Source organism: Bombina bombina, chromosome 1 (assembly GCF_027579735.1).
Source record: "Bombina bombina isolate aBomBom1 chromosome 1, aBomBom1.pri, whole genome shotgun sequence".
Taxonomy (NCBI): domain Eukaryota; kingdom Metazoa; phylum Chordata; class Amphibia; order Anura; family Bombinatoridae; genus Bombina; species Bombina bombina.
The window spans coordinates 1,395,164,089-1,395,177,975 of NC_069499.1; the positions used below are offsets into that span (position 1 = coordinate 1,395,164,089).

At 37.7% G+C, this 13,887-nt stretch overlaps 1 protein-coding gene across 7 annotated transcripts in view; it reads right to left on the reverse strand.

The window, feature by feature from the left end:
• Positions 1–13,887, reverse strand: part of SEMA6C (semaphorin 6C) — a 319,680-nt gene that overhangs the window by 70,728 nt on the left and 235,065 nt on the right. For all 7 annotated transcript variants that reach the window (XM_053704899.1, XM_053704904.1, XM_053704930.1 and 4 more), the window contains one exon: positions 5,719–5,820. In XM_053704899.1, the coding sequence (XP_053560874.1) occupies positions 5,719–5,820 (102 nt within the window). The remainder of the gene's footprint in view (positions 1–5,718; positions 5,821–13,887) is intronic.

The window sequence follows — 13,887 nt, forward strand, 5'->3', positions numbered from 1 at the left end:
GCTCCCTTAAACAACTAAAAAGTATGATGAATCTAATCAGGCAAATGCTGTTTATTTGTAACCTCACTGTCATTTTCCATTTTACATGATTGTTGCACTGGTAATCTATGTATCTATCATGTTCTTGTGTAACTGTTTATATTTTATTGTTTGTTATAAATGAACACAAATGTTGTACACTTGAAAAAAGAAACTCTGGGTTTACATTACTGCACTAATAGTATATCGTTTGAGTGTACAGATGTCAAATTTCAAGGGTCTTTCTTCATATTTGCAGGATACTGGTGTTGGGAGTTTAAGTTGGGAAAACAAGTCTTGTAAAAATACCCCTAAACAGTTGCCACTGAGAAACCGTGGAAAAAATTCAAATGATATGATGATTAGTGATGTCGCGAATTGTTCGCCGGCGAATAGTTCCCGGCGAACATAGCTTGTTCACATTCGCAACGGCGGGCGAACATATGCGATGTTCGATCCGCCCCCTATTCGTCATCATTGAGTAAACTTTGACCCAGTATCTCACAGTCTGCAGACACATTCCAGCCAATCAGCAGCAGACCCTCCCTCCCAGACCCTCCCAGCTCCTGGACAGCAGCCATTTTAGATTCATTCGGAAGCTGCATTCTTAGTGAGAGGAGGGACAGTGTAGCTGCTGCTGATTTAATAGGGAAATTGATAGCTAGGCTAGTGTATTCAGTGTCCTCTACAGTCCTGAAGGACTCATCTGATCTCTGCTGTAAGGACAGCACCCCAAAAAGTCCTTTTTAGGGCTGGAACATCAGTATTTTTTTTTTTTTCCTGTGTAATCTAATTGCAGTTGCCTGCCTGCCAAGCCACTTGCCCAGTGCCACCACTCATATCTGGTGTAACAGTAGTGTAAATTTAAAAAAAAACTATTTTGACTGTGAAACATCAGTCTGCTAGTGTAATCTAATTGCAGTTGCCTGCCTGCCAGCGTGTGTGCCAGGCTCACTTGCCCAGTGCCACCACTCATATCTGGTGTAACAGTAGTGTAAATTGGAAAAAAAAAACTTTTTTGACTGTGAAACATCAGTCTGCTAGTGTAATCTAATTGCAGTTGTCTGTCTGCCTGGTAGCGTGTGTGCCAGGCTCACAGCGTATACTGTGCCCACTTGCCCAGTGCCACCACTCATATCTGGTGTAACAGTAGTGTAAATTTAAAAAAAAAAACTTTTTTGACTGTGAAACATCAGTCTGCTCGTGTAATCAAATTGCAGTTGCCTGCCTGCCTGCCAGCGTGTGTGCCAGGCTCACAGCGTATACTGTGCCCACTTGCCCAGTGCCACCACTCATATCTGGTGTAACAGTAGTGTAAATTTAACAAAAAAACTAAACTTTTTTTGACTGTGAAACATCAGTCTGCTAGTGTAATCTAATTGCAGTTGCCTGCCAGCGTGTGTGCCAGGCTCACAGTGTATACTGTGCCCACTTGCCCAGTGCCACCACTCATATCTGGTGTAACAGTAGTGTAAATTTAAAAAAAAAAAACTTTTTTGACTGTGAAACATCAGTCTGCTTGTGTAATCTAATTGCAGTTGCCTGCCTGCCAGCATGTGTGCCAGGCTCACAGCGTATACTGTAGGAATATATATTGTATACCAAGATATAAAAAAAAAATAAGGTGCACCAAAAAATGTTGAAAAAAAAATGCAAAGTGTGTGTTGTGAGGTGATGGAATATGAATACTTCAATACGGGTAGATAATTTGTTTGTGTAAAAGTGTCACACTGTATCACAGAATAAATTATATTAATCTCTGAGTGCATGCAAGAATTCTAAAAAGAAAACTTATTTAGGTGAGATATGTGTAACAATAAAAAAACATATGTATCTCTCAAGATATATAGAAGAGAAATGGCGTGTGCCTAACTATCAGTGATAAACAGTGATCAGAAAGGTATAATAATTCTTTTGGTTAAATACATAAAACCTAACTGGTGATAAAAAATTGTATAACATAGGAAAGTCCATACAAATATTAGGAAGGCAAACCAGAAAGTTTGTGGTTTCTGAAGAATCTTCAAAGAATAAGGAAATCCTGTGTAGTCAGGCTGCTTCTCTTGGTGCTGGCGTTGAGTCAGATATCTATAGGGTGAAAGAAGAAAGAGAGCGCCTCATAGTGCAAATATCTCTGTGCAATATGAAAGTGGAGTGTGATGTTGTCCGGTGGAAAGGTACTCACAAGTGAAGTGGCACATTTCGTTAAAAACGTGCAGGCAGGCAGGCTGACATTTGCAGCAGTCAGTACGCTGACCAGAAAGGTGCAGTGAAGTCCGGTGGGCGTCTCGCTGTCGGGATATAAAACAGACAGGACCCTGGTGATGTTTGGAGCCGTGCTCCACGAGAATCTTCTTTGTCCCGGTGTGGAATAGATCCGTTATAAAAGGGACTAATATAGGCTGATAAAAACGTATCTCAAACGTCTCACAGGTTATAAAAGCTGACAAAGAATGGAAAATATCCAAACTTGGTAATTAAAAACAAGTTTTAATGGAGCTAATAACGCGTTTCTCGGCCGCTAGCTCCTGGCCGTTTTCTCAGATCAAAAAATCGTTATTAGCTCCATTAAAACTTGTTTTTAATTACCAAGTTTGGATCTTTTCCATTCTTTGTCAGCTTTTATAACCTGTGAAACATTTGAGATACGTTTTTATCAGCCTATATTAGTCCCTTTTATAACGGATTTATTCCACACCGGCACAAAGAAGATTCTTGTGGAGCACGGCTCCAAACATCACCAGGGTCCTGTCTGTCTGATATCCCGACAGCGAGACGCCCACCGGACTTCACTGCACCTTTCTGGTCAGCGTACTGATTGCTGCAAATGTTAGCCTGCCTGCCTACCTACCTTTCCACCAGACAACATCACACTCCACTTTCATATTGCACAGAGATATTTGCACTATGAGGCGCTCTCTTTCTTCTTTCACCTCACAGCGTATACTGTGCCCACTTGCCCAGTGCCTCCACTCATATCTGGTGTAACAGTAGTGTAAATTGAAAAAAAAAAACTTTGTTGACTGTGAAACAGTCTGCTTGTGTAATCTAATTGCAGTTGCCTGACAGCGTGTGTGCCAGGCTCACAGCGTATACTGTGCCCACTTGCCCAGTGCCACCACTCATATCTGGTGTAACAGTAGTGTAAATTTAAAAAAAAAAAAAAAAACTTTTTTGAGTGTGAAACATCAGTCTGCTAGTGTAATCTAATTGCAGTTGCCTGCCTGCCAGCGTGTGTGCCAGGCCCACTTGCCCAGTGCCACCACTCATATCTGGTGTAACAGTAGTGTAAATTTAAAAAAACAAAAACTTTTTTGACTGTGAAATATCAGTCTGCTAGTGTAATCTAATTGCAGTTGCCTGCCTGCCAGCGTGTGTGCCAGGCCCACTTGCCCAGTGCCACCACTTATATCTGGTGTAACAGTAGAGTAAATTTAAAAAAAAACAAAAACTTTTTTGACTGTGAAACATCAGTCTGCTTGTGTAATCTAATTGCAGTTGCCTGCCTGATAGGGGACGTAACAGGGATTAAACTGATCAGAATAGTACTACTTAACACACCACTCATATCTGGTGGCACAGTAGATTGCACGCGCAGTGCCCCAAATTTGAAGGAGGAGGACCGACCAAGCATCTTTTTCCATCTCCCGGTTCCTAAAATCCATGCCATATACACGTCCCCTGATAGGGGACGTAACAAGGATTAAACTGATAGGAATAGTACTACTTAACACACCTTATAATAACGCAGAGAGAGGCAACGCAGAGAGAGGAGTCTGAAGAAGAGGAGTCAGAGGAGGAAGGTGGCTTTGAGGAGGTGGAAGACCAAACACAGCAGGCATCCCAGGGGGCTTGTTGTCACCTTTCGGGGACCCTTGGTGTTGTACGTGGCTGGGTGGAGGAAGAGACCTTCAATGACATCAGTGAGGACAAGGAACGGTACATGGCTAGCTTGGTATCCAACCTTGTGCAAATGGGGAGTTTGAGGTGCATTAAAGGGACAGTCTAGGCCAAAATAAACTTTCATGATTCAGATAGAGCATGTAATTTTAAACAATTTTCCAATTTACTTTTATCACCAATTTTGCTTTGTTCTCTTGGTATTCTTAGTTGAAAGCTTAACCTAGGAGGTTCATATGCTAATTTCTTAGACCTTGAAGCCCACCTCTTTCAGATTGCATTTTAACAGTTTTTCACCACTAGAGGGTGTTAGTTCACGTATTTCATATAGATAACACTGTGCTCGTGCACGAGAAGTTATCTGGGAGCAGGCACTGATTCGCTAGACTGCAAGTATGTCAAAAAAACTGAAAAAAGGGGCAGTTTGCAGAGGCTTAGATACAAGATAATCACAGAGGTTAAAAGTATATTATTATAAATGTGTTAGTTATGCAAAACTAGGAAATGGGTAATAAAGGGATTATCTATCTTTTAAAACAATAAAAATTCTGGTGTAGACTGTCCCTTTAAACGGGGAGTTTGGTCTGTCACTGTGAAGCGGGCGTAACCCTTACACTACCTGATCGATACAACATCATACCTGATGTTTTAAAGCACGTTATTCCAAACAATTTAGGAATGTTAGGTGATTTATGCCCCCTTTATGGCTTAAAACCAGACTCTGCATCAACTATGTAATTTTCCATGGGAGTTTTGCCATGGATCCCTCTCCGGCATGCCACAGTCCAGGTGTTAGTCCCCTTGAAACAACTTTTCCATCACTATTGTGGCCAGAAAGAGTCCCTGTGGGTTTTAAAATTCAACTGCCTATTGAAGTCTATGGCGGTTCGCCCGTTCGCGAACAGTTGCGGAAGTTCGTGTCCGCCGTTCGCAAACGCAAATTTTTAGGTTCGCGACATCACTAATGATGATGCGTGACCAAAGATTGACAATATGCTAATTAGCTCAGTCCACAGTGGGTGTCATATGACACAGTAAAGTAAATTTTAGTGGACGTTTGGAACATAAGATTGTCAGCATTATGGGTACTCTGAATGTTGATTGCAGACCAAAAGAATCAGCAGATAGCAAGTTCACAAGAACTTCTGACATCAATTTAAAGAAATGCTTCTATAGGCGATTATCCAAGCAAGTGATGACAAGATTATGGCATCTATGTTTTGGCATGTAGAGGGAAATTTAATGACTGACTTCCTGCTGCATAGAGACTATAGCAGGTGACTACTACAGAAAATTGATTGAAATATTGCTCACCCCAATTAAAGAGAAGATACCCGGCAAGTTGAGTCAGAATGTGCTGTTCTACCAAGACCATGCTCCTGTGCACAATAAATTAGCACCATGGCTCCCATTGCTGAGGCTGGATTTGGAAGGCCGTATCACCCCTCCCCCCCCATATTTACCAAACCTTGATTACTATATAGTTACTTTTATCTATTCACATATTTGAAGGATCACTTGCAAGGAGTTTTGGTAGTGATGATTAATTGATTGCAGCTTGTTTTTTTTCTTTCTATGACAGGATTAGGAATTATTGATCATTATTGGCAAACATTCTGCCTTTGCACAGAAAACCTCATTAAACTGTATTATCAAGTAGTAAACATTTCTTCTATGTTTAATATGTACTGAAGCTTTTGTTGAAGTGAATTATGGGTAATAAACATTCGCCAGAGCATTGACATTTTCAATAGGCCGCACTGCTGAGCTGTAGATGTTTCACCAATGTGTTACACTTACCTTGTAGCTTCGACACATGGGGTTAAACGAGTTAGTGCCACAAGCAATCAGGGTTTGGTCATCCTTTGGAACCAACACTTTAATGTAGTTATAGCACTCATCCTATAGGAAATAAGAAGAGCCGATTGTCATATAGGAATTTATTATTTCTGTTCATGAAAGATCATTAAGTACATCACATAGAATTAAACTGTCAGAATCCATTCCATTAAACTCAAAATGTAATTCCCCTTAAATAGCTAGATTGCAAGTGGTGCGCTAACGTTAGCGCGCATGATATTGAAATATCATGGGCACATTAATTTGTGTGCTTATTACAGTTGAAAATAAACATGTTTGCTCGAGGACAAATGAACTTAACGAGCGTTGGGTTAGTGAAACCCAACGTCAATAAAGGGTTAGGGCTAAAATAAAAGTTGCACCAGACACAACATAAATACATTAAAATTAAACCATGATAAATATTATTCATATAAATATTATTTTTTATAAGGGTTCAAAGGTATATAGACATGTATTTGGCTGCAAAGGGCTATAATTATATATATATATATATATATATATATATATATATATATATATATGTGTGTGTGTGTGTGTGTGTGTGTGTGTGTGTGTGTGTGTGTGTGTGTGTGTGTGTAAATAATAATTCTACAATAATATTTGATCACTTGTTTTACTGAGTATTTACTGCAGATATTTAACACTCAAATGGAATGGAAAATGTTATTTGTATGTTTAAATTGATATCACTATATATATATATATATATATATATATATATATATATATATATATATATATATATATATATATATAATAACATTATCCGATATATAGAGAAATGTATATTTAAAATAAAAAGATTTTTTTTTCATGTGAAGAACATTGGAATGTAAAATATGTGTAACATGCTCCAGGTTGCGTGTTTTAGGTCTACTGCAGTGTTGGGTTAGCGCACATGACGAATTAGTTATCTTAAGGCGTCTTATGTAAATATATAAAATATTTAAAAAATAATAATTATACTGTAAAATATACACACACACACACATATATATATATATATATATATATATATATATATTCTATGGATTTTTTAGAATAATTTAGTACATCTATAATAATTATTTACATTAATTATTAATATAAATAATTATTTTAGATGTACTAAAATATTCTAAAAATCAATAGAATATATATGTATATTTTATAGTAACTATAATAATTATTAATATTTTTTCAATACTTAATAATTAAACAAAACACCTTAAGATAACTAATTATACATGTGTGCTAACCCGGCACCAAGTTAGACCTACAGAGCGCAACCCGAAGCTCGTTACCCATGTTTTACATTCCAATGTTCTTCACATAGAAAAAAAAGCTATTTTTATTTTTAAATATGTATTTCTATATATATCTAATAATCTTAATGTAAAATATATATCTATACCTATATATCTATATGAATAGATATATAGGAATTTATAGATATATCTATAGAAATATTTAATTAAAATAAAAATAAAATTTAGCTGTATGGGAAGAATATTGGAATGAGAGCATGAGTAATAAGTGTTTTTTCTTCTGAGCTTCAAGTCTATGGAGAGAATAAGTGCGGTTGCGAAATATCCGAAGTCCTGAAGTAAGCACGTGTCAGGTTTTCTGGTGCGCAAAAGTTTAACTTTCAACTTGTAATATACGTGCTAACCCACGCAAAATCGATCAAGCAAAGCACTAAATAATCCGACACTTGTAATCTGGCCAAATTGTTTTAATTATGGTTGGTTAAAAAAACACAACACATTTTGCAAAGCACTTTTATTATGTATTTTGCATACTTATTTATTTTGCATAAAATAAACTGTTTTATGTTTTGCCAGTTTAAAATAGCAATGTAAACAAGTAAACAAATTAAAAATCAATTACAAAAAACTGAAGAAGCCTTAAAATATACTGCTGTATCAAAATTGATCTAGAACAGTACATAATAGTAATGTTGTCAAAAAATACTGTTGATATTATTAATAAAGCAATATAACATATTTTGTGCAACAGGTCCATACTGCTATATTGGTTCTGATTGGCTGCTAGCATGGTTGCAGCCAATAAATATGGGCATGTGTTTTTGGAGGGCAGGGAAAGCACTGGAGGCAGAAGTGCCTTTGACACATTTTTAATGAGAAGATTACGTGATTATAGGCATTTCTGTTTTAAGCATCACATATAGCAGTTTTTAATTGCTATATACGTTGCATAGGAACTTTTAGGTCCCTTTCATTGAGTTGAATGTAAGGGATCCCCATACAGCGCCAATTCTAAGTACTGAGCGCTTGGATGTGATCTAGCTCAGATCCAGCTAAATGGCGGTTGTGTTATGTTTCATTATACTAGTCTGTCACCCAAATGCAGAGATGATCTTGTGTCTACACAGGCAAAATACTAATACAGGAGTCTATTATAGCACTAACGTACAGGAAAGGGTCTTTTGTTAAGAACTGAATATATGATAACGGAAACAACTCTAATGGAAAGATTGGCGAAGATGGGAGATGAGACGTTATGAGCCAAGTGTATTTAAATGATCAGGAAATACAGATGTATTTTTCAGTTAAGTCTGCAGATTGGTACAGAAGGAAAATCCTCTACATCAACTATAAAGGTTGACGGTGACAAATAGTTTATTCCAGGGTTACAAGCAGCTTGACGTTAACATTCACTTCCAAAGCAACACTGTGTCATGCATAGGCATCAATGTATTGTCACCATAAAAATAATAATCCTTAATTATATTTATATCTAAAACGGGAATGGCTTGAAATAAGTATACAATAATGTAAGTATTTTTTTGTGTTTAAAAATACAATAAAAACATAAGACACAAAATTACTATTGTCCATAGGCTAGTAACATACAAAGAAAAAAAACAGTATTAGTTTAAAAAACAAAAAAAACAAGAATACAATTTATATTGTCTTATAAATATTCTCTCCAAACCCCTGATAATATCTGGCCAAACTAAACAGGAACACAACACATTTCAAGGTCATTCATCTTCACCAGGTATGAGCACCTTCTCACCTGGTGGAAAAGTGTCCGTGAAATGCGTTGTGCTCCTGTTTAGTCTGGCCAGACATTATTCAGCAGTTTGCCCAGTCACTAGATGGCAAGCATTCTGGGTTCTTTTTTTTAAACTAATATTGTTTTTCCTCCTTATATTTGATAGCATATTAACAATAGTAATTTTATCTCTCCTTTTATAAGTTGTATTTTCAAACACAAATAAATACATTATTAGATACTTAATTTTAGAACAGTCTATTTTTTTTATATATGTTTTATAGTTACCTAGGTAATTATATTTGTTTCAAGATAGTAGCTACATAAAAAATATTCGTACAGTATATTATTTTTTCTTTTAGGAGTTTGTTGCTACATTTTTGCTTAAAGGAATAGGAAACACAAAAATTGTATTTTGCTGTATTTTATGCTTTGTTCCCATGATATTCTGCGTTGAAGAGATACCTAGGTTGGGATCTGGAGCACTACATGGCAGGAAATAGTGCTGCCATCTAGTGCTCTTGCAAATGGATAACTATTGCAAAACTGGTGCCATATAGTGCTCCAAAAATGGTGACGGCTCCTAAGCATACGTCCCTACTTTTCAACAAAAGATACCAAGAGAACGAAGATTTTTTTAAAAATAGAAGTAAATTATAAAGTGGTTTAAAATTACATGCTCTATCTAAATCACGAAAGAAAATTTTTGGGTTTCATATCCCTTTAATTGTATTTAGTTTGAATCAATAAGCATAAAAATATACCAAAAATCTGTCCTCATGGACTTCAAACAGAACACGATTTCTCTCTTTATGGGTATTACCCGAAGTGCCCAAAACTGATTGATTTATTGTTAAAAAAAATAAGATTTTGAAGTCTGCCAGTGCAGATGCTTAGATACAGCATTACAAAATCTTCTGGTTTATTGTGAGCTTGAACATAAAAGCAGCATTTATAGTAACTGCCCAGAATAATACAGTTTTTATACTTTTCTGTGACCCTTTAAGATATCATTTTGTTTGGTGACAGTCATTCTGCTCTCTGTTATAGACTGGAAAAATGGCCCTGCAATGGACCAAATAGGTCAGTCATATATATTTACCGGCATTAGCCACGGCGCTGAAAACACTATCCTCTGTGACCACCTGCCATCTACAAGGCTGTCACAAGCATGTGTCCTTTGCTGAATAGGTCATATGATGTCTTTTAGAACACAAGCATTAAACATTCTTTTTATGTTCATGTCATTTGCTTTAGTGTCACAGCAGGGATGCTGACCTCTATATAAGGCCACAAAGCTTTTGACTCTACAATAAAATACAGTTCTCCTGAAAGTGCTGTCCTGCCGAGCGGAGATAAAAAAAACATCCATAAAAAAAACAAAAAACACTCAGTTTGTACACAGGCGGCTATTCTCACTTAAGATATGTAGGAACATATGCACTACAACTTGACAATTATGTACTTTGGAGAGAAAAATACAGGTAACATAAGTGGCTTTATTATCCCAATTTTTTCTGAATTTTGCTCTCCATTAGATAAACAATCCACATAGGATAGCTACAAAAGCTGTGGTTATTTATGTCAATATTTATAGCTGCGGTTTTATCTACATTTCTTAAATGCCAATAAGCTTGATTGCAATCTACACAAAACTAATCATTCCTGCATATATTGAAATATTTTTTGTATGGGAAGATTTTTTTTTGCAATGCTATACAAATAGATGGTAATAATAATACTGCAGTATACATGCTTATTGGCTGATGGATATCTCCCCATTAATTTATTAAGAGACATAGACAAACCTCCACTATTTTATAATAAGTTTTATAATTTAATAAATGTAATAAAGGTATTATAGAGAAAACTCTTTGCTAGTTTTTGGCTAGGCATTAAACTGCTTGTTATTACACAGAAATCACATTTTCCGGTAGTTTCCCCTTGAGAAGCCACTTTATATTAATATCTAGTTTTAGAGCTCATCAAAAAAAAAAAAGCGATTGGTGCAAACTCTTAAAATTGCATATTTGGATACTTTTGCTATGTAAATAATAATAATATATACTGCTTATTTTACTTATTAATTCCCGTTAGAGTATAGTTAACCTTAAAATGTCATTGACATTTTTTTAAATTATATTATGCTATTCTATTGATTAAAGTATTGCAGAGGACTCATTATTACTTTTATCCTTGCACATAATGCAAAGAAATGATGATGATGATGATAATAATGATTCTGAACATCATTTGTAACAATATAATCAATATATAGCTCACTGATTCAAAACAGAAGAAAGCTGTGTATCAAATGGAGTGGTTTCCATAGTTACACTAATTAACCATGGAATAATGGTGGTGTTCTCTTATCATTTACACATGCCATGTTACTCAGTCCCTGTACTCTATAAGCAATTGATAGCTAAAAATGTACCTCCTCAACATAATCAAATGATATAAATATGTACAGTATGCTGAACAAAATGTCCTAACAGCTATTAGAACATATGGCTTTAGCATAGTCTGCTTGTATTTATGTAATTCTAGAAATCTAGAAGTATGAACAAATACTGTTCAATCGACACATATATATTAACCTTCACAATACATAGCAACAAGCTAAGGTCCAGATTCCAGTACAATCAACTGGTTGATTTAGCTGGTAATCCTGGACCGGTAAGCAGTTTCCAGTTTATAGCTGCCACAACTATCCTTTTAAAAAGGACAGCAAATGCTGTGAGATTGTAATATAAATGCAAAGTAAAACAACTGTTGGTCTAAATACTGCAGATTTTCCATTCCTGAAAATTGAAAAAGCACACTGCAGACTAAACTTAGCACATATCGCTCCATAATGTGCAGTTTCTTATCTTATTTCTGCTGAGGGAAAGCAATGGAGATATTTGTTAAAATAATGACAGTGGCAAGTCCTATCTTTTCCAGACTCAAGTATGTATTGGCTCCTCGAAATAAAGAAAATAGTGGGTGGAGTTTGACCTAGAAAAATAATGGCAGCAAACAAGGTGTTAATCTCTTCTAATAACTTTCAGACTCTGCTGGCATGTTAAAGGGACACTGAAATCAAATTTTTTCTTTCGTGATTCAGATAGAGCATGACATTTTAAGCAACTTTATAATTTACTCCTATTATCAAATTTTCTTCATTCTCTTGGTATCTTTATTTGAAATGCAAGACTAAGTTTAGATGCCGGCCCATTTTTGGTGAACAACCTGGGTTGTTCTTGCTGATTGGTGGATAAATTCATCCATCAATAAAAGTGCTGTCCAGAGGTCTGAACCAAAAAAAGAAGCTTAGATGCCTTCTTTTTCAAATAAAGATAGCACGAGAACGAATAAAAATTGATAATAGGAGTAAATTAGAAAGTTGCTTAAAATTGCATGCTCTATCTGAATCACGAAAGAAAAAAAATCTGGGTTCAGTGTCCCTTTAATCTAAGACTGCTTACAAATGTTGTAAATTACAAAGTATTTACTGTCCCTTTAAATCTTTTTTTCAGCTCATAGGTGTAATGGAGTTAAATGCTGGGCTGACATAAGTAAATAAAGTGTGATATTATTAAAACGAACTGTGTATTTTATTCATTTCAGGAAACGTGTGTGTGTGTGTGTGTATATATATATATATATATATATATATATACACACACACACACACACACACACACACATACATACATACATATACACACACACACACACAGTGTGTATATATATATATATATATATATATATATATATACACACACTAGTCCTAAAGCCCGTTCACACGGGCCATTTTTTGCAGCACAGTGGTCCCACCTCTTGCACTCTCTCCCTCCCCCTCTCTTTTGCTATCTCTCTCCCCCTCTCTTTTGAGTTCTCTCTCTCCCCCTCTCTTTTGCGCTCTCTCTCTCCGCCTCTCTTTTGCGTTCTCTCTCCCCCCTCTCTTTTGCGTTCTCTCTCCCCCCTCTCTTTTGAGCTCTCTCTCTACCCCTCTCTTTTGCGCTCTCTCTCTCCCCCTCTCTTTTGCGCTCTCTCTCTCCCCCTCCCTTTTGCGCTCTCTCTCTCCCGTCTCTTTTGCGCTCTCTCTCTCCCGTCTCTTTTGCGCTCTCTCTCTCCCCCTCTCTTTTGCGCTCTCTCTCCCACCTCTCTTTTGCGCTCTCTCTCCCACCTCTCTTTTGCGCTCTCTCTCTCCCCCTCTCTTTTGCGCTCTCTCCCCCTCTCTTTTGCGCTCTCTCTTTCCCCCTCTCTTTTGCGCTCTCTCTCTCTCCCCCATCTCTTTTGCGCTCTCTCCCCCCCTCTCTCTCTCCCCCCCTTTCTTTTGCGCTCTCTCTCCCACCCTTTCTTTTGCGATCTCTCTCCACCTCTCTTTTGCGCTCTCTCCCCCTCTCTTTTGCGCTCTCTCACCCCCTCTCTTTTGCGCTCTCTCTCTCCGCCCCTCTCTTTTGCGCTCTCTCTCCGCCCCTCTCTTTTGTGCTCTCTCCCCCCTCTCTTTTGCGCTCTTCCCCCCCCTCTCTTTTGCGCTCTCTCCCCCCCCTCTCTTTTGCCGTCTCCCCCCCTCTCTTTTGCTGTCTCTCTCCCCCTCTCTCTTTTTCTGTCTCTCTCCCCCCTGTCTTTTGCGCTCTCTCCCCCCTCTTTTGCGCTCTTCCCCCCTCTCTTTTGTGCTCTCTCTCCCCCCCTTTTGCGCTCTCTCTCTCCCCCATCTCTTTTGCGCTCTCCCCCCTCTCTTTTGTGCTCTCTCCCCCTCTCTTTTGCTGTCTCTATCCCCGCTCTCTTTTGCTGTCTCCCCCCTTCTCTTTTGCCGTCTCTCTCCCCCCCTCTCTTTTTCTGTCTCTCTCCCCCCTCTCTCTCTCCCCCCCTTTTGCACACTCTCTCCCTGCTATCTTTTGCGCTCTTCCCTCCCTCTCTTTTGCGCTCTTCCCACCTCTCTCTTTTGCTGTCTCTCTCCCCCCTCTCTTTTGCTGTCTCCCCCCTCTTTGGCTGTCTCTCTCCCCCCTCTCTTTTGCGGTCTTTCTCCCCCCTTCTCTCTTTTGCTGTCTCTCTCCCCCCTCTCTTTTGCTGTTTCTCCCTCTCTCCCCTCTCTCTATCGCCCGGCCACGACCC